Source organism: Schizosaccharomyces octosporus, assembly GCF_000150505.1.
Source record: "Schizosaccharomyces octosporus yFS286 unplaced genomic scaffold supercont6.1, whole genome shotgun sequence".
Lineage (NCBI taxonomy): Eukaryota > Fungi > Ascomycota > Schizosaccharomycetes > Schizosaccharomycetales > Schizosaccharomycetaceae > Schizosaccharomyces > Schizosaccharomyces octosporus.
Window position 1 is genome coordinate 1,096,265 of NW_013185619.1, and position 25,122 is coordinate 1,121,386.

The following is a 25,122-nucleotide window of genomic DNA, read 5'->3' on the forward strand; positions in this document are numbered from 1 at the left end:
CTCCTTTTTACATGTTTGTATATCTCATGAAAACCACAGACTACTAGATCAAAATGCATTATATGCTGTAGTAAAATACTAGCTACATAACAAATCAAACCATACAGCTAAAACAAAGCTTCTAACTGTAAAGAGATGCTAACTTTCACAATAAATGAATAAAATTAACTTTCAAGATAATCGTTCTCAACAAAAATCACCACGAAAAAAGTGGCCGTTATGAGATATAGACTTTTTTTATACCCTAAACACGCTCTGCACAATCAAGGGGCAGGAAAAAACATGTTTTCTTTGTTTATTTGGCTAGGTGAAGAAAGTTAGAAAAGAAACGAGTTGTATTGAAACATTGTTCCGACATACCATCAGCAGCCTTTGAAATGTAGTTGACAGCATCAGAAACAGAGATGATTTCATCAGCATCCTTGTCTGGAATTTGAATGCTAAATTCCTCTTCGATAGCCATCACAACTTCAACGGCATCTAAAGAATCCAATCCCAAATCATTGGAAAAAGAAGCAGTAGGGGTCACCTAAAACAATTGTCAGCATAAAAAGAAATTCCAACCAGTGATAGAGAACATGATGTTCAACTGCTTTTTCTTTCTGAAGAGCAAAATTCTGTCGTATAGCGAAAGCAGAAGAAAGAGTATCAAGCTTATACAGCCAGTCCTCAAAGGATCAAATTCATTCACGCATACCTTCTTAGGATCTTGAATCTTGTCGAAAGAAGAAACAACCTTCATAATTCGTTGCTCAGCATCAGGTCGAGCAACGCTGTAGAATCTTAAAGGACGCAAATTGGTCATAGGACGACTGGCGACGGCCAGAGGTCTAAAAGAGGCAGCCAAACGAGAGAACATTATGCTAAATTGTAATTGAAAGCGTTTGACTTTGCAAAATTGGTGTTTTGGTAGCGTTAATCAATCTTGGTGGTACAAGAAGAGAACTTGAATGCGACTGAGTTGAGTGCAGCACTTCCGTCAATGAACAGATAACGAATTCGAACGCGCTTTTACGCGTTTGAAGAAGTTATACAAATCTATTGATTAAAGAATCGAAGGTGTAGTATTATTTTTATTTTATTTCTACTTTGTATTGATTTGTTTTGTATTTTTTTTGGTTGCGCTGTACATGGTGAACCTGATTTGAAACAGTTTGATCATATTTTTGAAGTAGGAAGCTGTCCGGACATCTTTTAGATTATATACTGAATATGCAAAAGCCCATTAATCTATCCAAAAGACCCTTTACTATGCAGGTGGTTAGTCTAGCAGGTAAACCTACCTTACTATCAACTGCACTGAGCAGTAATGGGATAGCAAGCCTTTACTTAGCAGTATAACCAGCCATAGAGCGTTTGGAAGATATCCATATTTATTGTTTTAAAATGTATCATTCATTGTGATTCACATATGTTATCATTTAAGGCAAATGTTATTCATCAAGCACTCTTACTTAATTTCAAAGACCATTATACCTTTTTTTCTTGTACCAGAAAAGTAACGCGTAGATTGCTAAAGATTTACACCCGGCTTGAAAAACCCGCAAATACAATACCATTCATCGTAATCGTAATTCTCTCTTTGGTAACTTCAAGAAGAACAAAATGCGCATCATCAATGAGCACAAGCTAATTCAAACCTGGCTGCGTCCACTTAATTCTTAATTTTGGCAGACCAATCGAGCCAAGAACCAGTATAATTTCCAATACTAAAACATGTTAATGCCTAATACGAAAACATGTACCGCACATACTTATCATAGCCTTTCTCAGACAAAATCTTGGAAGCGGTTGTACTGCGTGCACCTGATCGACAGTAAACAACAATACTGTCGGTAATAGAAGGTCTCCGGAAACCATAGGTTTCTAAAAACTCTTTGTCTCCCAATTTCAATGCATCTTCTAATTTACCAACAGGCAGGTTGACTGCCGTGTTGATGGATCCTGCTTCAAACTCGCCAGGCTCACGAACATCTATCAGTTAACATTGTCAATACAGGGGTCTAGAAAAGGGGAGAGGAAATTCGAGATGCTCCTCATTTTCCTTACCAATTAAGATGGGACTCTTGCTTTCAGCTTTAGCCCGTTTACTCAATTCTCGAACCTAGGGATAGGTTAGCTAGATCTATTTCTAAACATGTATATAAAATTTTTAATTTGCTTTCAAATTGAATGAGTAGATTTTCCATTCCGATAGAGCAATTCCTTGACGGGTAAAACTAGCTGAGATACTTACTTTTTCAAAATCATAAATTGCAACCTTACGTTGGAACGACGCTGTTTGGAAAGGGCGTGAACTGACTATGGCAGGCATTCTTCGAAAAGCTCTCAAAAACATACTCAAATTACAAATACCAAAACCAATCCAAGGTGAAACGGTATAGGCTAAAGAGAAGAGACGGGAAGTCTGTCATCATAATTTGGTGAGCATTTTAACTATGTAATTTACTATAACTCCTTTCATTATATCTATTTTTCTTTCTTATATATGAATTGTTTTTCATTCAGGTGTATAATACAACTCGAATTTTGAACGAAGAATCTCAAAGTTAAATCCTTCCAAACGTACAAGTAGAGATTCCTTTTTTCATTTATAAACTCAAAATAGGTACAAGATAGTAAACATTAGCCCTCAGAGAATACTCATTGACATATTCATCAGACTATACCGAATAAACAACCCTGCAAGGATGCTAGAGTCTACAAAAACCTTCGATAATCTTAAAACTTTCTATTTTCTTAAAACTAAATTTATATGTATGACTCTTATTTCAGTCTAAGTGGATACGCATTCTACTCACCATATATACACATTGTCCACAAACCAAAACCAAGCTCCGTAAGCGTTCTTTAAATCGCTTAGAAGAAAAAGAATCTTAGCTTTTTTTCGTAAGATTTTTGAGGCCCTTCTTTTGGTATAGTCTGTAATTGTAGATTCACTAAGAAACATTCAACCCAGCTCCAATGAACTTGTTCAGTTGTTGTACTTCTATCCTTTTCATTATATCGAATAAAAGGTAAACAATTCTCCTTCTACCACGTATTCTGGCTAGTTGAATGACAAAAGAAACAGAAATCCAACTTCAAAGTTCGTCCTTTATACTTTGAATTGTATCATTGATTTTCATAATTGTAGCATGAATCCTTTTATTTGTTAACAATCATATCATTGACTTTTTCTTGGAAAACTTACTCTTCTTTGAGCTGCTCAATCTCCGAATGATTATCTTCTATATTTGAAGGTAGGGATAGTTGTTCGATTTTTATTGTCTAGGAATCAAAGTAATTAGTAACCTGCGTTTTGGTAATCAATCATATGTCCTTTACCTTTCGTAATTTGGAATGCTCCAATTCTTGCAATTGATCCACATAGCTCTGTAACCGAGAGCTGCCCAAATCCGCTTGAAATTTCCTGATGTCCAAAGAAACCTCATTCAAACCTTCTGTTACAAGTTGGACGACGATTCCCATTTGCTCTAATCCAATTGTTTTTTCATGATTTGCCTTCAAAGCCCTTTCCTATGTTAACCTAAGATGAATATGAGATCCGCTTACTCTTCAAATTCTTTATACAACTGTGTTCTTGTGTCTTGCGCTTTTAAAATCTTTTGCACTGTTTCTTCCATGTTGGATGTATTGTCAACAATAAAAATATCTAATTCCACAAAGACTAACTGCTATAAAAAATAAAATACCAAATTTCCTTGTACGTTTTTGTTATAAAAATAGAGCCTATCTCCAATTTTGAAGTGAAGTGTTTAGTGAATCCGTATAAAAGTTCAAGTTACACGACGAATGCCCTTTTAAAAGGGTTTTGCTTACGAAACATTTAGTGGAAAAATTCAATAAGGATTATCATACACCAAATTTCTAAAAAAAGGTCGTTGTCTATTTTTCTATTCATTGCGCTCCTTAATTCTCTATACTACCATCCCACAATTATCAAAAAGCTAAAGACACCCGAGAATCACTGGTACTTTGGAGATTTATGATACGTTCAATTTAGAATAAAACAAAAATGAAAAGGTCTCGTGATGAATCCCCGTGTCTTGAAATGAGCACGAAGAAAAACAAAAATCAAATGGATTGTACGTAAAACTTCAAACTGTAAACGGTCCATTTCATTAACATTGCAGTAAAAACATTCCTTGGATTATTCTTCATGCAAGGTAATCACGGCAAAGATACCACTGGCCTAGTGTTTTCAGAAAAGGTAAACTTTGTAACAAACGAAGGTGCACCTTCCTCTGATGGTCCTTGTAACTTTTGTGAAACAATAGCCCTTCTACATAATTGCGATCGTTGTACTCGACCAATTTGTAGAAACTGTTCGACGCTTGTGTAAGTCCTCATACCAATAGTTCTTGACTTAAAGCATATTAATGCGAAATTTTAGTTACATGAGTGAAAAGACAAACGCAAGATGCCTTGACTGTATTTAATTTATGCTATACTAAATCTAGTTTACAGCATCCGGGAAACACGAAGTCTTACTCCTAATCGCTTCTTCCTCGGAGCTTGAGATGGTTGTAATAGACTCTTAGATGTATTCTCACTTATGGCTTCCTTTTCGTTCTTTACTGTATCCTTTAGTTGGTCCGTTTTTTCATGGTTGAGAGGACGCATGGGTTGTTGAAACGAGCTTGAACTAGAAAAAGAGCTAGTTTCTTCGTGCTTAACGGGTTTCTCAGTTGAAACCATCCTTCTTGTAATTTTCCTTTTTCCAATGTCTTTTACAGAAATTCCATGAGCTCTATTGAATGAACCTTCGTTCACCGATGTTCGCTTTTGTTGTATATAGGAAAAGTCAGTTTTGCCTTTATCCGATTCTAACTGAAGGGCTTCCTTCTTTGAAAAGAAATCTCTTATATCGACATTTCCTTTTCTTTTTGGAGGATTCTCTTTTTCGAATGACTCGTTGGGAACTCCCATGAACTCTTGATCTCTTACTCTTTTTTTTAGTTCCGTTTCCGCTAATGAACGAGAACACACGAAAGCGGGTTTATCTGAATAGGATTTTTCTTTCTGATACGCCTTGTTTGATCGCTCGTTTATATCTTGTATGCTAACATTTCTAACGATGCCGTGTTCCTTCCGATTTAATATAATACCAATTTCAGAAGCTAACTGGTTGTTAAATACTATATCTTGTTCTGATAAATACTTTGTTGTCTCATGGCTTTTTAGAAAACTACTAATATCCTGCTTAGAGCTGAAACTCTCGGCATCGCTGTAGGATCCCACTGAACTTTGAAATGACGATATATATAATAAAGCTTGTGCCCGTGTTATACCAACATAAAGTAACCTTCTTTCTTCATCGACGTCGTCTGAACGTGAGTGAGGAATTATATTCTCACAAACACAAGGGAGAAAAACAATTGGCCATTCCAAACCTTTTGCAGCATGTAGGGTAGAAATGGTAACTTTTGAAGATTTATCTTCTTCTTTATCACTGCTTGCTAAAGTGACATGTGCAAGGAATTTGTGAAGAGGAATTTCTTCTGGTCCTTCGTCTACTAAACTCAACTCATCTTGTTGGGCAAGAATATCACTTTGATGAACCAATTCCATCACGTTATCCCATTTTTCATCATATGTCTCTGGATTCTTTTTTCGTAAAAAGTCATAATATTTAATTTCATGAAGAATAGAAGATAATAACTCACTGACTGATTTATTATTATCGCGCGATTCTTTATCGAGGTCTTCTATCATCCGAATAAAAGTCTTTAAAGACTTTAAAAAGGATTTGTCTTGCCTTTGGGAAAGGAGGATATAGTTTTCGCTTACCTGGACTAAGATTTCCCAGAGTGGAAGGTTCCGCCGTTCAGTCTCTTCAAGAAGACGATCAATTTTTGTTTTTCCAATATTTCTAGCAGGAGTATTTAGGATTCGTATTAAAGATGTTGGATCCCGATTGGCAACCACTCTTGCGTAAGCTACCATATCGCGTACTTCTTCTCTGTCGAAGAATTTATGAACTCCCACCATTCTATACGACACCCCAACTTCCGTCAAGGCATGTTCTAAACTTCTAGTCAAACTGCCTGACCTAACTAAAATGGCTACATCATCATATGTAAACAATTCGGGACAGCATTCCACGATACGTTTTATTTCACAAGCAATCCAATAGGACTCTTTTTGATTAGTTTCAAATGTTCGATAGGATGGCCTTAAAGACATTGAGTAATCGCTTTTGATTCCTTTCTGAGGCCTTGTCTTGTCCTGTGAGATGATTGAGAGAGCTAATTCTAAGATAGAATGCGCTGAACGATAATTCATTTCCAGATTTAGTATCTGTGTCCCTTGGAAATCCTTCGTCATTCGATTTAAGTTTTCTATCTCAGCACTTCGAAACCCGTAAATTGATTGATCAGGATCCCCGACAATAGTAATGGCTGTTTCATTCTTGGCTAACAGTTTTAATAAATAATATTGAATCCTGCTAGTGTCTTGAAATTCGTCGATTAGAATATGTTTAATATTCGCAATACACATTGGATACTCTCGAAGCAGAAGGATAAAATGTAATAAAAGATCGTCAAAATCCTATGTTGTTAGTCAAATTCTCAATTTTCTTAGAACGTACCATTAGATTGTTTTTTCTCAGTGTTGTTTGATATAACTTGTATAGCTCAGTAGATTGGTAACTTTGTAATTCGGGCGATGGTGCATCCATTCCCGGTAATAAAATGAGTTCAGGACTATTGGACTTAGCAAGTAAGCCCGACGATTTCATTTTTGATATCCTGGTCAAAACATTCTCGGGTGTCAATTCTTGTCCTCGAATTCCACTAGCTATTTCATTATCTGCCTTTTTTAAACTCGTCAACAGTCGTTTAACTATTGATTTTCTAGTTTGTTAAAAATTGGTATGATTCAAAACTCAATTGTAAGACTTACACGTCGCTCCTATCAGCTACCAACCATTTTGAACTCAGTCCAATGTGCTTTCCGTATACAGACAAGTACTTATAGGCAATTGAATGAAATGTCCCACTTATTATTTTGGAAGACTTCTCATTTCCAAGGAGTGTGTGAATTCTTTGCTTGATTTCGTTCGCTGCTTTATTGGTGAATGTCGCGACTAGAAGATCTCGAGGATTACAATTGGCGACTTGTAACAGGTAAGCAATTCGGGAGGTCAGAACACGCGTTTTTCCTGAACCGGGTCCTGCCAAAATTTGCGTATATTTATGATCAGACTCAACACTTAGTCGTTGCTGAGTATTTAAAGACTGTAAATAAGACGGTGCGGAAGCCATTCAATATTATAAAACATTAGAAGTCTACTTCTAAATTTTAATGAAAAATATTCTTCTTGGCTTGTGATTAAAACAACAGGTAGAAAATATATGGTTTAAGCACAAAAATATATGTACCTTAAAATAGACGAGACGCGTAAGTGAATGAATCGTAAATAAACCAAGTTTTGCATTATTCTTTAAAGAGAAAATAATAGTTTATAAATATACAAATAGAAAACAACTAAATAAAGAACTAAAATATCGGACTGAATCCAAATCTACTCTATCCTTATGTTTCTTCATAAACATCCAACTTACATGCTACAAACCCTCAATACAATGGTGGAATATGATTATTTATAATAGATTGACTACTATTCTATTTTGCTATTATTACTATTATTATTATTTTTTTAAACAAAGCTGAAAGAACGATGTTCGATGAAAACATTTCAAGTTTTGAGCTAACGGTACTCGTCACTCATATAACGTAAAGACTCATTTACCTCAAAACAACTCTCACCTTATTCTTCTCTTCTTCAGACATTCGCATACTTGAGAGAAATTCTTGTAATTAGACCTATTTAAAGATTTTGTAAAAATTTTTGGAATTCAGACCAGAGGCACGATGGATAAAATGCGTAATGCAACTCACGCTGGATCTTGGTATATCGAGAATCCCACTTTACTTGAGAAGCAATTTGTAGGCTTGTCAGAGACATCTGATTCCGTAATTGATGGAAAGCGATTTATTATTTCACCGTATGTGAATTTCCAAAGAATCCATACCGGTTCATAAAGGTACAGTTGACTTACAGTATACTTTAGACATGCGGGTTACATGTATAGTGGCAAGATAGCGAATCAAGCATTCCAGAGGATTGATTTCTCAAACAAGGAACGAGTTTTCGTTTTGGGACCTTCACACCACGTCTTTACTCGAAAGTGTCTGGTAACGCAAGCCGAGGCGTGCGAAACACCCTTTGGAAACCTTACAGTTGATCAAGAAGGTATGCAGAAGAGACTTCCTATGACAAAGGATTAACTGAAACGAATCAAGTTGCTAACCGTTAAAAGTATGTCAGGACATCATGGAACAAAACGACAATTGTTTCAATGAAATGAGTCTAGAAGCCGATGAACAGGAACATAGCATCGAAATGCAATTTCCATTATTAGCTTACCATTTGAGGAAACAAGGTTGTCTCGATAAAGTAAAAATTGTTCCCATCATGATTGGTGCTCTGAGCTCAGAAGCTATTCAAACAGCAGCAAATATCCTTTGCAATTACATTGTGGATGAAAATAATGCTTTTATTGTTTCTTCTGACTTCTGCCACTGGGGACGTAGATTCGGCTATACCATGTACTTAAACGAAAAAAATGAATTGGAGGATGCGATTATTGGCTTTCGAAGAAAAGGATCAATCGAAAATCCAAAAATATATGAGTCTATTTCCACGATTGACCATATGGGTATGGATATTATTTCAATGAAATCAAGTCATGATTTTTCCGAGTATATTCGATTGACTCACAATACAATATGTGGACGTTATCCTATTCAATTGATTTTGAAGTCAATGGAACTAGCTCAAGTTGCCAACCAGTTTGAGTTTATTGCTTATTCCCAAAGCAATCATGCTATTAGTGTGTCCGATAGTAGCGTGAGTTATGCTGCTGCCGTTGCATAAATCTTTCTTCCTACATTACTGAGTGTTTGATTTAATGTTTCATGAATTCTATGATCCATTTTTATGATTTCTTCGTTTTATGTATGTGTCTTTGAATACTTACAGTATGATTTTGTTTTTCTTCCCATGTTTTTGATATATGGAAATTACGCTTTGCTTGTATTTGGTATTGGATCAGCAATTGTATGATACTAGTTGTGATAGTATGAACAATATAAACTTCCTCTTTTACGGTTTCAAACAGCAGTATATGATCTTAGCAGATCCAGATTTCTCAATGATGAAGATTACTCTGCTCATATATCTTTGCTAGCTTTTTATGAACAGGACGCTAAATGTGTTGACAACAATGTTCAAATGGTTAAAAAAGCCTTGTTCTAACTGTTTATAGGATATTTGCTTTATTTTAAATTTTAGGAACTTTTATTTCCTCGTCTATTTTTCTCAAATGACTGAATTCTTCAAACCTTTTTTGGGGAATGTAACCGCTTTTCGATTTAAAAAGACAAAAATCTCTTCGTATAATTCTTTACTTAAGAAAATGATTACAAGATTATGAACTCATCATTATTAGCAAAACTACTTTCGTGAAATTCACTTACAAATTATATGTCATATGGACGTTGCCTTACGAATAACGCTTGTTGCACTAAAGAGCATTTCTTTTATTTAATCGTGTACGCGGTTGTTTTTCCAATTTTCCATTTTTTTTTACCATTGTTGAATTGGAAATTTATCGTTTGTGTGAATTATTCCCAAGCTCATGGGATACAATTGTCACTTAAAAAAAGACATTCATATACTCAAAGCAAGATTTGGAATTCCATTAACAAGCAATTATCGTATAGAGCGAATAAATTGAACTTGCTTGCAGTAGCAATCTGCTTTTTGCTTTAATTATCGCACTTTTGGCTTTCTGTTAAGAGTGAAGGATTAACAAGCTTTGTTTTGGATCGATAAATGTGAGTTTATACGTTCCATTCTTTGTCATTTCGACGGAAATCCTTTTATATTATCACGACTTTTTTCTTATTTTTGTGTCTGTGTTTGCTATTTTCTATTTGAACTTGAATCACATTTTCTCTGTTGGTTAAAATTTGTTCAATCATAGTTGTTTGTCATCAATGCCTCCTCATTCCAGGTTATCGTATGCTGCCGACAAGTATTCTCCGAGAGAAATTGATAATCATGGCTTCGTGGGTAATATGCATACCTCGGCCATGATTTCTGTAGACGGATCTGTGGAAATGATGTGTTGGCCACACTTTGATTCCCCTTCAGTCTTCGCTCGTATATTGGATAGCAGAGCTGGTCACTTTTCAATTACTCCTGTGGAAGAATCAAGTTGCAAGCAGATGTATGAACCTTCCACGAACGTGCTGCATACGAAGTTTTATTCTGAACGTGGCGTTGTTCGATTGCTTGACTTCTTTCATCGACAGTGGGAAGATTACGAACCGTTATATCCTTGGCTTATAAGAAGAGTTTGCTGTATCAGGGGTACTACTCGCATTAAACTCGAGTGTTTTCCAGCATTCAATTATGCAACAGAAAACCATGAAACCAAGATTGCGGATAATCACAATTACCTTCACGCTGAATTCTATCCTGCTTCTGGTGCTCCCCATTTTATTTTGGATGCTATTCCGACAGAGGATGATATCGCAATTCCTATTGAGGTTACTCGACCATCTGAAAGACTCATTGAAGGAGGTGGTATTACATGTTATCTAGAGTTAGAAGAGGGTCAGGAGATAACATTTGTGTTTCGCCAAGACCAATATGGTCCTAGCGTGGATTATATAACGACAGAGTTAGTCGACAAACTTGAAGATTCCACTAAAAGATATTGGAGAGCATGGATTCAACAGTGTACCTATACTGGTCGTTATCGGGAATTTGTTCAAAGGAATGCCCTTACCTTGAAGCTATTGATTTACGAACCCACAGGTGCAGTTGTTGCAAGTCCAACATTTTCGTTACCAGAAGACTTAGGAGGTGTAAGAAATTGGGATTACCGATTTACTTGGATTCGCGATTCTGCTTTTACAATTTATGCATTGGCACAACTCGGATTTCGAACTGAAGCCGTTGAATATATGTCTTTTATATATCACTTATTGAAAGAAAAAAACCCGGACGGGGGTATCAATGTTGTTTATTCTATTCGAGGAAATACCGATGGTCTTGAGGAGAAAGAACTTACCCATTTGCGTGGATATCATGACTCTCGACCTGTTCGTATAGGAAATGGTGCTGTTAGTCACGTTCAACTTGATATATATGGTGAACTAATGGATGCTATATATATTTATGATAAAAAATGCCAACCAATTGCTTACGATTTATGGTTAGAAGTTCGAGATATATGCGAATACGTATGTGACAACTGGAAACGACCTGACAAAAGCATATGGGAAGTTCGCGGACAAGAGAAAAACTTCCTATATTCAAAAATTATGCTTTGGGTAGCCTTGGATAGAGCGCTCCGCATTGCTTTTTCTAGGTCTCTTCCATGTCCAAAAAGAACAAAATGGATGGATACCAGAGATGAAATTTATGAAACAATCATGACCTTGGGTTACAATTCAGAAGGTGGATTTTTCGCTCAGTCTTTTGAGACTATTAATATTCTAGATGCTGGGGTTCTTGTTATGCCCATGGTGTCATTTATTTCACCGACGGACCCTCGCTTCCTAAGCACTATGGATAACATCATGAAGCCGTTGGAGAAAAGTGGTTTAATGAGTAATGGTTTGATATTTCGATATAATAACTTTGCATACGAAGACGGTGTAGGAGGTGATGAAGGTGCTTTTACAATGGTCTGTTTTTGGCTAGTAGAAGCACTAGCAATGGCAGGTTGTCGAGGATATCCGAAGCTTATATCCACCGCCGTAAGCATGTTTGAGGACTTGGCTCGTTATTCAAGTCATCTTTCTATTTATTCAGAACAATGTTCCCTATCTAGTGAGTCCTTGGGTAATAGTCCCCAGGCCTTCAGTTCAATAGCTGCAATTGCAGCAGCTCATATACTGGATAAAGCTCTTTCTGTATACAATGAATCAGGGTAAAATGATTTATAATAAAACTGTTTTTGCGTTTTTCTAAATATATAGAATACTTATCGTCATTTGCTTATTTGTCACTATTTGTAATGGGTAAACACAGTTTTCACTAGTACCTTCCTTTGCTATAATTCAATAGACGTACTATATGAAACAAATTTTGCGCGAAAGCATTTCCTATTACGGTCAATGAGCTGATTATTTTCGCATGACATATGCCTTCCTTCTCTCATCGACTCTTGTATTTACTACTGTAGTGTTGTTGGATATTTAAGTACTCCGCTCCTTTTCACTATTCATTACTTGAAAGGTAGTTGAATTGAACCAGGTGAGATAAATCTATTTTAGTGGGAAATCGGTTATAATAAGAAAAAATTAAATGAAACAAAATGAGTATGGATGAAAGTATTTATTCAGGGAATGACGAACTAGTGAGAGAACGCGAAGAATCGGAATCTTTAAAGCTTGAAGCAATTGTTAGCTCAGATTTTCTACTACTTCCAAGAGCTAGTGATGCTTTTAATAGTTCATTGGAAAAGGGTTATCATCCTAGGTAAGCTTCTTGCATAACGCTGCATTTGTCAAAACTAATCAAACATCAGGATTCTCTTCAGCGCCCTTAAAAAAAGCCGAGAGTCGATCTTAAATGGCAATCTTTTTGAAAGATTTTCACCTCAGGAAAACCATTACCTTTCCGGTGGAATTCTTTATCCTCATCAGCGGTATTTGGGATCTGCCACATTATGCGTCGGTCCTCTGAGATTTGAAGATACCAGTTTTACATTTGTACATTATTCCAATTCTGATAAAGAACCCTTTAATGCACCTAATATATCATATGTGAATCCTCAGTATAATGGTTTAGACTATAGACCGAATCTTAAACGACAAGCTTCAATGATGGACACGGACGCAAAGGATGTCAATACAAAGGAAAGAGAGTATGAATACAATCTATTGCCAACCCCTCAATATAGACCCTCATCCCCAAAGAAACCAGAAGATTATGAGAGTACTCCTGGAGAACCTGTTGAACCTTTAGTCACTGATGAGTCTCTGCAGCGATTGCGAAACCGATCTCACGAAGATCCTACCATAATGAATATTCTAAAAAAAATAGCAAAGGGATTGGGAACACCTGAACAGTGCATCCTTCTTCATAACGAGCTGATAGGACCTAGCACTTTTCCATCTCCGCGACGTGCCAAAAAGCCTCCTCGTAAACGTATAACACTAACCTTAAATCAACATGACAAAGATGAGTTCGTAAAAAGTCTTCTTAAAGACAGGAAGACCGTCCGTCAGCACTTTGATATTGTTTTCCAACTCAAAGAAGCACCTGAACAGCAATGGATATTACCGCGTGGTTCTGTACTGTCGCATATTTTTAATACTGATACGAAACAATTGGACGCATTGAAGCTGCTCTTTCATGTATATAAGCCTACTCAAGAACGTTCTGTCACGGACATTAAAACCGAAATTCAAATTAAAAATTTCAACTCTACGCTACGAGTAGCGATTGAATCTCTGGTGAGTGGAAGTCATTCGGAACGCTTATTGATGGAAAAGCATCGTCGACTATCAGTTCCAGAACCTAGATATTATGTACAGTATTCTGAGCGTAATTAAGTCTTAGCATATATATTGAAAATACCATTTAATGGCGAAATTAGAGTTATCTATATTCTAAACTCAGTATGTAGTAAACATGAAATAACTGAAACATGAAATAACTGACGGGGAAAACAAGGCTATAAGGAAATAAAGGACAGTGGCCGGTTTCTAGGTTTTGGGAGTTTCTTTGGCAGCGTTCTCCTTATTCTTTTTCTTTTTCTTCTTCTTATCTTCTAAGATAAGGTTCTCAAATACTCTATGAGGATCGTCGGGGTCAGCTTCTACCTGACTAAAAATGGTGCCAATTTCGAGAAGAGCATATGCACGCTTCATTCTAAGCTCAACAGGTACAGTCTTTCGCAAAAGACTGTTACAAGCATCCCGTAACACACCTTGAATGTCGTATCGAGCCCCACACCAACTAGCGCGTAAAACTTTCCCTGTTATATCCATTTCTAATTTTGCACGTTCTTCGGGAGTAGTAGCTTCATCCGCTTTACTTTCAAGTTTTTGCATTTGATCAATACTAAACTTGGCATCCATTGCTGCAGATAGTGTATCCCATGTATCTCTAGCGATCTTTCCTTTTTCTTTCATTCTGCTCCAAAAACCGCCAATTCCAAATTTACTCGACTTGATCGTATTTCGTGCTTTTTGGGTATAAACATCGCCCATGGCTTGTAGGATTTCAACACCAAATGACTCAATTCGTAGTGTTTCTACCTCTTTTCTATATTGCTCACGAACCCCTTGCAATCCTTCTTCAGTAGAACTCTTTTCAATCCAACCATCTACACGATTTTGAAGATTTTTAGTGACTTCAGATATCCGTTTTTTCCGATCCTCAATCATCTGTTGCTCCCGCTGTATAGAAGCCTCTCGTTCGCGAATTTGAGCATTCTTTCTTCTCTCATTAAATTGTTGCTTTATGGTAGGGGTCGCTTCTCCTGATTCGAGAAGAAGTTGCTGTTTGTTCATTTGAGTCATCTCATCTTGCATGGCTTCTTCCTCTCGAAACATTTCTCTGACAAAAGAAAGCTCTCCCACCCATTCACGAAAAGGAGCACCTCCAAAAAGATTGGCAAAGAAGTCATAGGCATCAGTGAACCCTTGTTCTGGAACCGCCTTTTCTTTTCCGTGCAGGTCATATCGAGATCGAAGCTGTTCATCCCCCAATACTTGATATGCCTCACTGATTTTCTGAAATCTCTCACTAGCACCCTGAGGGTCCTCTGGGTTCTTGTCAGGATGATATTTGACGGCCAGTTTCCTGTAAGCCTTCTTGATATCTAGGCTTGAAACATCTGGAGAAACTCCCAAAATGTCATAGTATTCTGTATCAACAGCCATTCCTTTACAGCGACAGCGACCCTGCGAGCTTATAAATTGTCGGGACAAATCAATCTGATCTTATAGTCAGTAGTAGTAAGTTTAACACGTTTCCGGACTTAGGATTGATTTAGCTTAAAATCTTGACACGAAAAACACCTTTAATTTTTTAGTGGTAACTTTTTTCTTCGATTGTTTGCTGTGCGCGTTGGAAAAGCAGCTTTTTCAACGAGAACTAATTCTACAATGTTTTTAAGCAAAGAAACGAAAGAAACCGGTTATTTCTTTAATGAATAAAAACTGAACTTGGTAAAGACGCAGGAGATATAATTGAAGTTCAGACTTTACAGTGTGTTGTGTATATGGGTAAAGGGAGAGAGTCGTCCTTAATATGGAGAATGCTGACTGTACAACTTGGATTCATGGACCTTATATCCGACTTATTTTACAAACTTATAAAAGACATTAAGACAAAAATAAATCAAATGGAGATATAGGTATCCTTAGCTGTTAACAGTTTGTTTATAAGCCAAGATCTGATTACCTATAATGAAGTGACCGGTGCATCGAGTTATATACTAATTTAGCAATACTTAAAACATGCTCATGGTCTCAATTATTAGTCACAAGGCTTAATTTGTCCTGAACATGATTGTTGTCGGATATTGATATTGTTCTACATGTTGCACTAGCTCGTTTCCAAAGAACCATCGTAAAAACAAGCAACTAGAAAGCCATAAAGCTTAAAAGTTAACTAATATTCTTTCTTTCTTCAATACATCTTTATTCCTAGTCGTAGTGCTTTTGTTTACAAACACTTTTAACGTCACTTGGTTAATTTTCTAGCTTATATTTAGCGATACTTAAGCAGTTCGCTTAAGCGACATAGTCAACCATAAAACTTATATTTCATTACCAATGGCAGTGAAATTTGACTTCTCCCTCTACTATATTCTATCAATAAAGTATTCTTTGTTTTGTGAATTTACTTAGTCTAGATTCGTTAACACCAGAATAAATGGTCGCGCTTTTCAAGAACTTTGGTATCGGAGAAGGCAGTACTGGAAAAGTCGACGGTGAATTCAAAAAGTCACTTCCAAAAAGAGGAAAATACTCTGTTGCGCCAGGATATTCTCAACTAGATTGGGCCAGGAAAATATCAAGTGGAGAAAATTTATCTGTATGTAACAAAAATGTGTCTTTAATAATCCATTAGGTGTTGGCGGTGTTTTATATCACAGTGTTTGGGGATTGAATTGTTGCATACACTTCAGTTTGCATCATTATGGATATTCAAAATTGTAACTCGATTTACCTTAAGCGATCTAACATTTTACGTAGGGGGTGAATAGACCGATGAAAGTGTCTAAAGATGAGCTTAAAAAGCACTGTACCGAGGAGGATTGCTGGATGTCAATTAAAGGAAAAGTTTACAATGTAACACCTTACCTAAATTATCATCCTGCTGGTGTTAAAAAGATTATAAATAATTCTGGCATAGATGCCACTCAAGTATTTAGTAAGAATAACAAACTTCTTAGGTATAAAAGCTAACGGTCATTTTCAGTGATGAATCATGCTTGGGTAAACGAGGAAGCAATACTTAGAAATTGCTTTATAGGTTATTTGACTTGAATGATGTTCCCTTCTTCAGTAGTTATTCTACTCTGCATGTGAATGGATCGTTGCTTTAGTACCTCTTCAGTCTCGGAATTTTTTTTTTTTTTTTTCATTCTTTATTTTTTTTCCCTTAGATTTGTGTGTGTGTGTGTGTGTGTGTGTTTTTTTTTTTTTTTTTATTGTTCTTTATGCATTCTTCCTTAGATTTTTACCGATTTTCTGTTTGTCATAATCACCTCTAGCTTTAAATATGATTCAGAATACCGAATGAATTATGTCTAAATATATGATATCATTTATATATTTTTTTATGCTGACTTGTTTTTTCTTTGAAAAACCGGCATTGATCTTAGTGCATTAGAAACCATTCTGATGAACGACAATAACAAAGGAATCATAATAGGTGCAAAGAGAGGTGCGTAAATCCCATACTTTGATTCATCAGGGAAATACACGGTGGTCACCATACTCGAGTGAAATAGGGCTTTTTGTGCCTTCTCAAAGGAATTCGTGCTATACGAAAGAGTCTTACTTAATTTCCTCTCAGAAAGGGTATCGTATGCTAGATCCAGTGATTTCAAAGCCTCTTTTACGTATAATTGTATTTCTTTAGGAACAGCCATGTTTTCAATTGACTTGATGAGCTTTGAAAGGTTGAGTAATGTGTCGGTCGTTGCAACTAGGCTTTCCGCTATCCTTTGCCTTAACATTCGTTCCATTACTACCGGGTTTAGACTGAATGATGAAAAATCATCTACCCCTAATAGTAAAAGGAGATCTTTTGATATCGTACGAAATTGGGATCTCATGTCAAAATCTTGTAGGAGGTTCGAAGACGAATTATTTGTATTTGTTATAATAATTGAGCCCCATTGAGGTAATAGCATTGAATTCGTCGCAACCTCTTCACCATTCTGATCTTCCAATTTCAGTGGTTGTATCTCTTGGGAAGGGACATACAACACAAAATGCAGAGTAGGTTCTCTTACATTCGAGTTGATTGTGAGGTATTTTTCAAGATTGTTAACAACTTTGGGGAAGTCGGAAAATGCCGTTCGATATTCTCCTTCTTTTGAAGTGACCGGTGGGTCGTCTACGAAGTATTGTACTTGAGACTCTACGGTTAAGTTCATAATTTGAGAAAGCTGCTGGATTAAAGGATGTAAGTATTTAGCAACGGCATTCTCAATTTCCCAACCATAAAGATCATGGGATCCTTCACCCAAGATTAAACTCAACAGAATACGGTATTGCGGTGAAAACTGTATTGACCGCTTATTGTACACTTTGGAGGGGACGTTTTTTGATGTTAGTTGGGAATACTTCCCAGATATGTCCATAATTTCCGGACTGAAAACCTCATACAGACGATTTACTAGCATTATGGCTATCTCTTTTTCCGAAATATCTTCTTTGTACTCTAAGTACAAATTCCTTCCTTTCCAATACGAAGAACTTTCAGAAGACTTTGATATACAAATTGAATAGTCAGCAGCCTCTTTGGACTCTGTAAACTGAAGTTCATAAAATGGAAATTGAGGCTCTTCATTTATCAGCTTGTCAGAAAGATCCGTTAATTTTCCGTCTGGGTCATTCTCAATTCTGAACGTTGGAGTAAATCGTAGATGGGATTCCAACTTATATCTCGCATTTTCCATTTCATAAAAAGGCATAGATGCTCGATAGTACGTAGTAGTTTTCCACCATATTGGAATTCCCAATAGAAAAATTAACTAAATAGGTTAGAACTGGCTAACTGAGTAAGTTGTAAAAAACGAACGTAATAGGTAAACAGAATATATTTTCTAATTTTAGAGTCGTCATCACTGCAATTCTTTTTTTCTTTTTTATTTTGTGAAACTTTCTTATGTGTATGAGAACCCATGAATCATATTTGTGGTGAAACAATATACGCTGGTGTAAGTAATAAGTGAGTGCTATGTGAAGGGGTGTACTCAAATTTCAATAAAGTAAAACTAAATTAGATATTTTACGAAAACGTAGGGAATTAAAATATTTTATAATTCTTAAAAGTTTTTCTTAGCTAGCTCTTTTCTAATGGCTGTTGAACTAAGTTTAACTGGATCACAATTTTCTGGCATTGTAGCGTGTGCGAAATGGAGAAGGTCAATGCAATAAATATCCAGTTCAGGCAATCCTCTTTTTCTTCGTTCCGTTTGTATAGAATCCGCTCCTTTAATAGTTTCTTGGGAGACGAGTAAACTGTCAATCTCTCCATGAGTAATCGTTGGGCCAAATGGATCCTTAATAATAACAATGTTTGATTGTATATTTTTCTTTATCGAGTGAAGGAAGTCATAGACGGAGTTCTTTCTGACTTCTATATTTTCTAAGTATGCCCTCTCTACTTTGTTCAACAGTAACTCATTCCCTACAAGAGTAAGCTTTTGTGCACAATCTAATAGTAACGAACTTACCAGAAACTCCAACATAAACCTTTTCTATCCCAATCCATGCGGCTAATGTAAGTAAAACTTTATGACCGACATGTAAATGGTCGAATGTTCCACCGACTAACATAACATTCATTAGTATTTACTGCTAACGTAAAAAAAAACGTACCAGCTGAAATACGGTTTTCAATTTTCTTATCCTGGTTCTCGCTTTCTTCGAAACTATTTTCGAGCTCAACATGTTTTAGCTCGTCAGCTTCGATATGGATCACTTCAGTACTAGAACTTGAAATGGAGTCTACAGCAAGTTAGATATAATCAAAAATTAATCTTCAATCTTTACCGCCATAATTCTTTGTGCAATAAGTGGTTTCACACAGATTAGAAAGTTCACTAATAGAATATCCAGACCAGTCTTCAAACAAAACAACAGTAGGGACAACATTAAAAATAGTGGGATTTTTTGTAGTAATTGAACATAGGTATAATTCACTCAGAGCTTTCGTGAGACTCAAAAAAACGCGCTCATTTCTTTCTTCGTTTAATTCAGGACTGGATACCCAAATGTATAGTCTATTGTTGCTGTCCTCACTTAATTGTTCTACTATCTTTGTCACAGAAGACAAATACTTTGAAATGGTTTGTAGGTTGGGTACGCGAAGCGCAATCAACGTATTTTTACCCATCAGGCTTCTGTTTGTGCTCAGGAAGAAATGATAAGTACGGGTGCTGGGATATCCATTACATTAAGTAGTTTCAAATTAAATAAGTATTTTTATCCTAGTTACTCTAATTAAATTCCCTTTTGTTTCAGTTATCATAAGAATATTTTTAACATTGGATACTTATATTTACGGTATGGAACTATTTTGGCCTAATGATTCAGGTTGGTACATTGGGAAAATTGACTTATCTTTAATAAATCTTCATTGTAAACCTTTTTTTTTTGTATTGTAGACGTAGCATACAACATTGAACACTCAGTAACATGATCTCATGAAAGTGCAACTCACTTTGAATGTTCAGCACCAAAAGACTCGAGGTATTTGACTAAACGTTCTGTCTGTTCAATGGTAATGGCGTTATACAATGAAACACGAACACCGCCGATACTGCGATGGCCCTTCAATTGCATCATGTTCAATTCCTCAGCTCCTACGAGAAACTTGTTTTCGAGATCTTGATTGTTGATTCTGAACGTAACATTCATACGACTGCGAGCATAAGAATCGACAAAGTTTTCATAAATGGGGTATTTGTCTAATACTTGATAAACCATTTGAGATTTTTTCAAAGAAGCCTCTTCCAAGAAGGGTAATCCTCCCTTCTTCTCCATATACTGAAGTCCCAAGTTGATTGCATGAAGTGTAGGGATTGGAAGAGTGTTGTAAAGACTGTTGCTATCAGCCATAAGTTTGTAGTCGGCCATAGTAGTAGAAACAGGGATGCCCATCTTATGAAGATCTGGAACCAAAGCACGCTCAAGGATTGAATCCCTCACAAAAACCATTGTGATACCAGCAGGACCAGCATTCTTTTGGGCTCCAGCGAATAGGATATCGTGCTTGGAAAAGTCGATTCTGCGAGAAATAAAGTTCGAAGAACAATCACAGACACGAATAGCACCCTTCGGGATATTTGCTGGAGGTTCATTGAATTCTACACCGTGAATAGTTTCATTATCACACCAGTAAACAAGAGAGGTTTCTCCGGCAGGAGTGTAGTTAAGATCAGAATCTTTCGGCAGACAGCCGTACTTTCCGGTCAATTCTTTCGTGTCAGCAGCTACGTGACAGGGAAATCCAAGGCGCTGAGCTTCATTCAATGCTTTCTTACTCCATGAACCAGTAACAATGTAATTGGCCACCAATTTCTTAGCATTGGGATTATAGAGTGCATGATGGGCATATACATTATAGAGGACGGCAGCAAACTGTTCAGTACCACCTCCTTGCATGAAAAGAATATGGAAGTTATCGGGAAGTCCGTACATTCTACGAAGACTCTCTTCGGTACGGTTTACAATACCAGTTCCTTCCTTACTACGATGGGAGATTTCTCCAACACCCATACCAAGGTTTTGAAAGTTCACAAAATCCTTGGCATATTCTTCTACGACATCCGTAGCCATGCCAGCTGGTCCGGCAGCAAAATTAATAACATCTTGTCTAGTAGGCATGTTGTATAAAGCCAAAGTAAAGTACAACAAAAATATTTGTTTTAGTGTAAAGTAATTTCTAAGATGTAGTAGTGATGGTGGAAGTACTTTTATATGAGATGAAAGATGCTGATGCCACCTCGTGATAAATAATGTCGTAATAAATACTTCTATTATTTTTGTTATTTTTGTTTTTGTAAAATTCTGTAAAGACAATTAAGACTTGCAGAAAGATATTCTTCATCCATGGAACGAGTAATATTCCATCCGAGAATTCTTGTACGGAAGGCACTCGCATAACGAACGACGATTTATGATCCAATGTTCCCTTTGAATGCAATCCATTTAAAAAAAGTTAAACAGTAAACAAGTTTTTTCTTTCTCATGTTTAGTGATGAAGCAAGCGGAATTAAAGAAGCGAAGATAAACACTCATCTACGAGAAAAAGTCGAAAGTTGGCGAAAAGATCAACTGTTACTAAAACAGAGACTCGTATACGAATCCAAAATCCAAGATGTGGACTCCATAAGGTACATAGCCGGACTAGATATATCTTTCGACAAGACAAGCCCAAAGGCTGTTTCGGCCCTTGTCCTTTACGATTTTCAGGATGCTCAGGTCATATATAGAGATTATTTAGAGATTGATAGCCTAAAAGAAGAATATGTTCCTGGATTTCTGTCGTTTCGTGAGATTGAATGGTATTTACCACTATTGGAAAGGATTCCCCAAAACTATTCTATCGACCTTATTATGGTTGATGGAAATGGTACCTTACATCCAATACGTACGTGTGGTAATAAGTAAATGATTAGAATACTAACGTGTCATTCAGAATTCGGCTTGGCATGCCATCTAGGTGTTTTAATTAACTTGCCTACTATGGGAGTAGCCAAAAATTACTTCCATTGCTTTGGACTGAATGAATCTTTAGATGAACATAGACAACGTCTTTCAAATCACATCTTAACGAACCCAAGCAGACCTCCTTTATTATTACATTCCTTAAGGGAACCATCTACTATCTTAGGTGCAGCCGTCTGGACGAGAAGAGAATCCAAACGGCCTATATATGTAAGCATAGGAAATCAGTTGACTTTGGATATCGCTATACAGCTAGTTTTCCGAACCAGCGGTGTTGATAGCAAAATCCCAGAACCCATTCGACAAGCTGATATATTTGCAAAATTCGTGATCCATGAGCGAAAAAACGCACAAAAAAGGGGATGAAACACTTGAGCACACAATCTTAGCATAGAACAGTCATTCATGTTGTAGTATTAAAATTGGAATTAAAGTATATAAAAGGTACCTATATTAGCATTAAATAATTCTCCCTCTAACCAAATTTAATAAATCGTACAAACGTAAGCAAAAATTAAAAGATGCCTCTCTTTAGGTATCATAAAGGTATAAAAGAACATGAAGAAAATGAAATAAAAAGCATCAAAGAAACATAAACTGAAACACAGAAAAAATACATGGAATCTGACTTATAAAATACAGGTAAAGATTGGCAAACCAGCTATACAGAAGGTAATTGTATAGCACGCTCATAAGGGGGAGGACCCGGTCCAACGCTGGTAAACATTGGAGGGCATTCTTCATCCCAGCTTACACCGAGACCACCTCTTTCGGTAAGAGGCAGATTGACTTTCATCCTCAGAATACGAGCATTCGAATTCACTGGCTGAGAATTTATTTCTTCCACAACAATTGTTTCGAAAATCAACTGGTGAGCTACAGAAATACTGTATTGACCTTCTAAGGTAACATCACATATCGGTTTCGACAGTAGCGATGTGCTAACAGCAATATCAAATAATATACGATCGCCATCAACTTTCCAGCCATTTCTATGTTCATCATTTCCCAACAGTCTCGTTTCTCGATATTCATGTGGTTTCCGACTTCCTTCATGGTCCGCGCATGGGCTAATCCGAGCTTTAATTTGCTCTTCAATCCTCCAAGATACTTTGGATAAACGCCATGAAAATGCTGTGTTCTGGGGCCTACATCCCGTAAGCTGAAATTGAACTGGGATACAGCTCAATGCGTGGATCACCGGTGGCATCTCCAACAATGCAACCAGCGAAGTAGGAGGGAAAAGGCGTTGAGCAACCTTATCGGTATTCAATATAATCGACCGCCTTATAACAAGCGAGTGCTCAAGCTTTGCGTTGGTATTGGCTGAAGTATCGCTGGTTACCACAGCCAAAAGTAGATATCGAATGTTCACAAACGGAGATTCCGTCGTTTGAGGAAAATGTCCTGGAACTATAAAACTAAAAGGCCAGGTGTGTGTACCATGAGCAAACGATGATGAAGTTGACGAAAAGTCCCAGCTTTCAAAGACATCGACTGTAGAACGACACTTGGGACAGCTTTCGCGAACTGGATGTTTTGTGGATATTATGCGCATAAACTTTAAGTTGACAGAATCTAGTTGAACCTTTTGGTCAAACACTGTCATCTTTAAGAGACCCGTTGCTAAAGCACCAGAGGAAACTTCGGGGGCTCCATACATAATCAACGGAGGCGATTCCATCTGGATGTCTAACTCAAGAGGCCGGTCAGCTGAACTTAAAGATACATTAGAACGACGAAGAAAAGAAGGCATCAATAATAATATTGTCGATCAAAGAAACACGTGTCCGTCACAGAAATAATCAAACAAATAACAAATTTTTTTTTCTTTATTAAACAGTATATTAATTACCAAATAATTAAGGAGATTGAGATGATATCAAAAAGAGATTGATAAATAGATATCCAATTCTATGCGAATGCAAATGCGAATGAAATTGGGATTTTCTTTCTTGTTTTCTTTTTTCTCTTTTCTTTGACCAAAAAAATTATTAGTTCTGGAAGGAAGTTAATAAATGTCATCAGAGCTGTATATAAACGATGAATTTACCCCTCAATTAAAAAAAAAAAAAAAAAAAAGTAAACCATTTTCACATACCTTCTAGTCAATGGGGAAATTAAAATGAACAAACAAAAAAACAGTAGTAGAACAAAATAAAATGAATCAATAACTTTAGAAAGAAAAGTCCGTTTGCTTTCCGCGGGAAATGATTGAAGTATGAAATCCTATTGAACTGAGAGATGATGACTTGAAAACGCGCGAGTGCAAGGCCAGAATTTCCTCTAAAGAAGCTTTTTTTTACTTCTTTTGTATGATAATAATCAATTACCAAAGGAAATTTTTACTTGCTATGTGGACAAAGCCCAGCAAGGGTATTTGCTAAAGGATACTTCAGAAGGCTTTAAATTCCGACTCTATCAATGCTTCTCCGCCGAGTTTGGGTACACCACGGCGCAGCCGCTCCATTTCCGATTTCTCGAGGCCTCTATAGAATTATATAATAGTGATGAAAGCCAAGATAATCACTTAAACAAAACTATTCACTTGCTATGAGAATAAAAGGTCGGGTCTAAGAATTCTTGCAAAATTTCTGAGCAGATTGTATTTAACAGTGGCAGACTTTAGTAGCATATAGGGAATACGAGTAGCAGATCTAAGGGAAACATAAATATCATCCTAGCAGACTTGTTAGCTTACTGTGGTTCAATAATTTCCGGTGTGAAATAGTATATATATCTGTGAAATAAGTACGGCTTACTTAATAAATTGCCTAGACTGCTTGATACAAATTATTTTATACCATGAAACAAAATATCAATTCGAAAAGTTGCATCCTTCAGCATCTGTTTACATTTTGTAATGCATCACTCTTTAATTAAATATCGAATTGCATATTATAACATATTGCCGTTTATTTTCATATAATTATATATATAAGTATATCAAGCAATACTCGTTCATAAATGTATACAATACAGTCTTATAAATATACTTGCGACAACGATTCTTTGGGTAGTGACGCTCTAGCTTTGGTATATATTTGAAGAATGTTTTTCTACTCAATGTTAAAGTCGATGAATGAAAGATAAGTATGGCGGCGT

General features: G+C 36.4%; 15 protein-coding genes across 15 annotated transcripts; 6 read left to right on the forward strand and 9 right to left on the reverse strand.

Moving 5' to 3' along the window:
- Positions 1-63: 63 nt before the first annotated feature.
- Positions 64-1,002, reverse strand: SOCG_03112 (type II fatty acid synthase component). The gene is made up of 3 exons (XM_013161600.1): positions 698-1,002; positions 361-529; positions 64-303 (listed from the first exon to the last, which is right to left on the reverse strand). The coding sequence occupies exons 1-3, from the start codon at positions 857-859 to the stop codon at positions 296-298; spliced, it is 339 nt and encodes a 112-aa protein (XP_013017054.1). The 5' UTR covers positions 860-1,002; the 3' UTR covers positions 64-295.
- A 118-nt stretch (positions 1,003-1,120) lies between these two features.
- Positions 1,121-2,429, reverse strand: SOCG_03113 (protein phosphatase Fmp31). The gene is made up of 4 exons (XM_013161601.1): positions 2,237-2,429; positions 2,050-2,104; positions 1,755-1,974; positions 1,121-1,709 (listed from the first exon to the last, which is right to left on the reverse strand). Exons 1-4 carry the CDS (start codon positions 2,336-2,338, stop codon positions 1,655-1,657), a joined length of 432 nt encoding a protein of 143 aa, XP_013017055.1. The 5' UTR covers positions 2,339-2,429; the 3' UTR covers positions 1,121-1,654.
- On the reverse strand, positions 2,374-3,899 carry SOCG_03114 (uncharacterized protein). The gene is made up of 4 exons (XM_013161602.1): positions 3,556-3,899; positions 3,328-3,514; positions 3,194-3,270; positions 2,374-3,144 (listed from the first exon to the last, which is right to left on the reverse strand). Exons 1-4 carry the CDS (start codon positions 3,624-3,626, stop codon positions 3,084-3,086), a joined length of 396 nt encoding a protein of 131 aa, XP_013017056.1. The 5' UTR covers positions 3,627-3,899; the 3' UTR covers positions 2,374-3,083.
- Positions 2,819-6,670, forward strand: SOCG_05064 (uncharacterized protein). The gene is made up of 3 exons (XM_013162391.1): positions 2,819-4,088; positions 4,137-4,341; positions 4,397-6,670. Exons 1-3 carry the CDS (start codon positions 4,019-4,021, stop codon positions 4,440-4,442), a joined length of 321 nt encoding a protein of 106 aa, XP_013017845.1. The 5' UTR covers positions 2,819-4,018; the 3' UTR covers positions 4,443-6,670.
- SOCG_03115 (ATP-dependent DNA helicase) lies at positions 3,873-7,518 on the reverse strand. The gene is made up of 3 exons (XM_013161603.1): positions 6,910-7,518; positions 6,596-6,860; positions 3,873-6,555 (listed from the first exon to the last, which is right to left on the reverse strand). The coding sequence occupies exons 1-3, from the start codon at positions 7,269-7,271 to the stop codon at positions 4,465-4,467; spliced, it is 2,718 nt and encodes a 905-aa protein (XP_013017057.1). The 5' UTR covers positions 7,272-7,518; the 3' UTR covers positions 3,873-4,464.
- A 363-nt stretch (positions 7,519-7,881) lies between these two features.
- Positions 7,882-8,947, forward strand: SOCG_03116 (uncharacterized protein; the record flags this gene model as incomplete). Its single annotated transcript, XM_013161604.1, has 3 exons — positions 7,882-8,015; positions 8,082-8,263; positions 8,331-8,947. The coding sequence occupies 3 exons, from the start codon at positions 7,882-7,884 to the stop codon at positions 8,945-8,947; spliced, it is 933 nt and encodes a 310-aa protein (XP_013017058.1).
- Positions 8,948-10,071: 1,124 nt separating this feature from the next.
- Positions 10,072-12,021, forward strand: SOCG_03117 (glucan 1,4-alpha-glucosidase; the record flags this gene model as incomplete). Its single annotated transcript, XM_013161605.1, has 1 exon — positions 10,072-12,021. One exon carries the CDS (start codon positions 10,072-10,074, stop codon positions 12,019-12,021), a length of 1,950 nt encoding a protein of 649 aa, XP_013017059.1.
- Positions 12,022-12,253: 232 nt separating this feature from the next.
- Positions 12,254-15,375, reverse strand: SOCG_03119 (DNAJ domain-containing protein Caj1/Djp1 type). Its single transcript, XM_013161607.1, has one exon. The coding sequence runs from the start codon at positions 14,980-14,982 to the stop codon at positions 13,801-13,803; it is 1,182 nt and encodes a 393-aa protein (XP_013017061.1). The 5' UTR covers positions 14,983-15,375; the 3' UTR covers positions 12,254-13,800.
- On the forward strand, positions 12,277-13,731 carry SOCG_03118 (Swr1 complex subunit Swc3). Its single transcript, XM_013161606.1, has 2 exons — positions 12,277-12,568; positions 12,618-13,731. Exons 1-2 carry the CDS (start codon positions 12,405-12,407, stop codon positions 13,645-13,647), a joined length of 1,194 nt encoding a protein of 397 aa, XP_013017060.1. The 5' UTR covers positions 12,277-12,404; the 3' UTR covers positions 13,648-13,731.
- Positions 15,322-18,527, reverse strand: SOCG_03121 (pig-S). Its single transcript, XM_013161609.1, has 2 exons — positions 18,362-18,527; positions 15,322-18,314 (listed from the first exon to the last, which is right to left on the reverse strand). Exons 1-2 carry the CDS (start codon positions 18,464-18,466, stop codon positions 16,890-16,892), a joined length of 1,530 nt encoding a protein of 509 aa, XP_013017063.1. The 5' UTR covers positions 18,467-18,527; the 3' UTR covers positions 15,322-16,889.
- On the forward strand, positions 15,853-16,866 carry SOCG_03120 (NADPH-hemoprotein reductase). The gene is made up of 3 exons (XM_013161608.1): positions 15,853-16,141; positions 16,303-16,480; positions 16,529-16,866. Exons 1-3 carry the CDS (start codon positions 15,980-15,982, stop codon positions 16,594-16,596), a joined length of 408 nt encoding a protein of 135 aa, XP_013017062.1. The 5' UTR covers positions 15,853-15,979; the 3' UTR covers positions 16,597-16,866.
- SOCG_03122 (cytidylyltransferase) lies at positions 18,528-19,722 on the reverse strand. Its single transcript, XM_013161610.1, has 4 exons — positions 19,339-19,722; positions 19,165-19,293; positions 19,020-19,115; positions 18,528-18,973 (listed from the first exon to the last, which is right to left on the reverse strand). Exons 1-4 carry the CDS (start codon positions 19,679-19,681, stop codon positions 18,609-18,611), a joined length of 933 nt encoding a protein of 310 aa, XP_013017064.1. The 5' UTR covers positions 19,682-19,722; the 3' UTR covers positions 18,528-18,608.
- Positions 19,723-19,773: 51 nt separating this feature from the next.
- Positions 19,774-21,321, reverse strand: SOCG_03123 (phosphoserine aminotransferase). The gene has a single exon (XM_013161611.1). The coding sequence runs from the start codon at positions 21,172-21,174 to the stop codon at positions 20,005-20,007; it is 1,170 nt and encodes a 389-aa protein (XP_013017065.1). The 5' UTR covers positions 21,175-21,321; the 3' UTR covers positions 19,774-20,004.
- SOCG_03125 (endocytosis regulator) lies at positions 21,258-24,457 on the reverse strand. The gene is made up of 2 exons (XM_013161613.1): positions 24,119-24,457; positions 21,258-24,017 (listed from the first exon to the last, which is right to left on the reverse strand). The coding sequence occupies exon 2, from the start codon at positions 23,771-23,773 to the stop codon at positions 22,679-22,681; it is 1,095 nt and encodes a 364-aa protein (XP_013017067.1). The 5' UTR covers positions 23,774-24,017; positions 24,119-24,457; the 3' UTR covers positions 21,258-22,678.
- Positions 21,308-22,563, forward strand: SOCG_03124 (DNA repair endonuclease). The gene is made up of 2 exons (XM_013161612.1): positions 21,308-21,940; positions 21,989-22,563. The coding sequence occupies exons 1-2, from the start codon at positions 21,538-21,540 to the stop codon at positions 22,381-22,383; spliced, it is 798 nt and encodes a 265-aa protein (XP_013017066.1). The 5' UTR covers positions 21,308-21,537; the 3' UTR covers positions 22,384-22,563.
- Positions 24,458-25,122: the final 665 nt, after the last annotated feature.

Bases quoted from the DNA above. Each gene is read 5' to 3' on its own strand.
- SOCG_03112 (XM_013161600.1), bottom strand. From the start codon at position 859: ATGTTCTCTCGTTTGGCTGCCTCTTTTAGACCTCTGGCCGTCGCCAGT. The intron at 530-697 runs GTATGCGTGAAT...CAATTGTTTTAG, and splicing joins AGATTCAAGATCCTAAGAAG to GTGACCCCTACTGCTTCTTT.
- SOCG_03113 (XM_013161601.1), bottom strand. From the start codon at position 2,338: ATGTTTTTGAGAGCTTTTCGAAGAATGCCTGCCATAGTCAGTTCACGC. The intron at 1,975-2,049 runs GTAAGGAAAATG...GTTAACTGATAG, and splicing joins CAAGAGTCCCATCTTAATTG to ATGTTCGTGAGCCTGGCGAG. The intron at 1,710-1,754 runs GTATGTGCGGTA...AACATGTTTTAG, and splicing joins TCTGAGAAAGGCTATGATAA to TATTGGAAATTATACTGGTT.
- SOCG_03114 (XM_013161602.1), bottom strand. From the start codon at position 3,626: ATGGAAGAAACAGTGCAAAAGATTTTAAAAGCGCAAGACACAAGAACA. The intron at 3,515-3,555 runs GTAAGCGGATCT...AACATAGGAAAG, and splicing joins TTGTATAAAGAATTTGAAGA to GGCTTTGAAGGCAAATCATG. The intron at 3,145-3,193 runs GTAAGTTTTCCA...AACAAATAAAAG, and splicing joins ATTGAGCAGCTCAAAGAAGA to GATTCATGCTACAATTATGA.
- SOCG_05064 (XM_013162391.1), top strand. From the start codon at position 4,019: ATGAAAAGGTCTCGTGATGAATCCCCGTGTCTTGAAATGAGCACGAAG. The intron at 4,089-4,136 runs GTACGTAAAACT...TTAACATTGCAG, and splicing joins AAACAAAAATCAAATGGATT to TAAAAACATTCCTTGGATTA. The intron at 4,342-4,396 runs GTAAGTCCTCAT...GCGAAATTTTAG, and splicing joins AGAAACTGTTCGACGCTTGT to TTACATGAGTGAAAAGACAA.
- SOCG_03115 (XM_013161603.1), bottom strand. From the start codon at position 7,271: ATGGCTTCCGCACCGTCTTATTTACAGTCTTTAAATACTCAGCAACGA. The intron at 6,861-6,909 runs GTAAGTCTTACA...TTAACAAACTAG, and splicing joins GTAGCTGATAGGAGCGACGT to AAAATCAATAGTTAAACGAC. The intron at 6,556-6,595 runs GTACGTTCTAAG...CTAACAACATAG, and splicing joins TGAGAAAAAACAATCTAATG to GATTTTGACGATCTTTTATT.
- SOCG_03118 (XM_013161606.1), top strand. From the start codon at position 12,405: ATGAGTATGGATGAAAGTATTTATTCAGGGAATGACGAACTAGTGAGA. The intron at 12,569-12,617 runs GTAAGCTTCTTG...ATCAAACATCAG, and splicing joins GAAAAGGGTTATCATCCTAG to GATTCTCTTCAGCGCCCTTA.
- SOCG_03119 (XM_013161607.1), bottom strand. From the start codon at position 14,982: ATGGCTGTTGATACAGAATACTATGACATTTTGGGAGTTTCTCCAGAT.
- SOCG_03120 (XM_013161608.1), top strand. From the start codon at position 15,980: ATGGTCGCGCTTTTCAAGAACTTTGGTATCGGAGAAGGCAGTACTGGA. The intron at 16,142-16,302 runs GTATGTAACAAA...CATTTTACGTAG, and splicing joins CAAGTGGAGAAAATTTATCT to GGGGTGAATAGACCGATGAA. The intron at 16,481-16,528 runs GTAAGAATAACA...GGTCATTTTCAG, and splicing joins AGATGCCACTCAAGTATTTA to TGATGAATCATGCTTGGGTA.
- SOCG_03121 (XM_013161609.1), bottom strand. From the start codon at position 18,466: ATGGGTTCTCATACACATAAGAAAGTTTCACAAAATAAAAAAGAAAAA. The intron at 18,315-18,361 runs GTTCGTTTTTTA...TAACCTATTTAG, and splicing joins ATATTCTGTTTACCTATTAC to TTAATTTTTCTATTGGGAAT.
- SOCG_03122 (XM_013161610.1), bottom strand. From the start codon at position 19,681: ATGGGTAAAAATACGTTGATTGCGCTTCGCGTACCCAACCTACAAACC. The intron at 19,116-19,164 runs GTACGTTTTTTT...ATGTTATGTTAG, and splicing joins TGAAAACCGTATTTCAGCTG to TCGGTGGAACATTCGACCAT. The intron at 18,974-19,019 runs GTAAGTTCGTTA...TTACTCTTGTAG, and splicing joins GGTTTATGTTGGAGTTTCTG to GGAATGAGTTACTGTTGAAC.
- SOCG_03123 (XM_013161611.1), bottom strand. From the start codon at position 21,174: ATGCCTACTAGACAAGATGTTATTAATTTTGCTGCCGGACCAGCTGGC.
- SOCG_03124 (XM_013161612.1), top strand. From the start codon at position 21,538: ATGTTTAGTGATGAAGCAAGCGGAATTAAAGAAGCGAAGATAAACACT. The intron at 21,941-21,988 runs GTACGTGTGGTA...CGTGTCATTCAG, and splicing joins TGGTACCTTACATCCAATAC to AATTCGGCTTGGCATGCCAT.
- SOCG_03125 (XM_013161613.1), bottom strand. From the start codon at position 23,773: ATGCCTTCTTTTCTTCGTCGTTCTAATGTATCTTTAAGTTCAGCTGAC.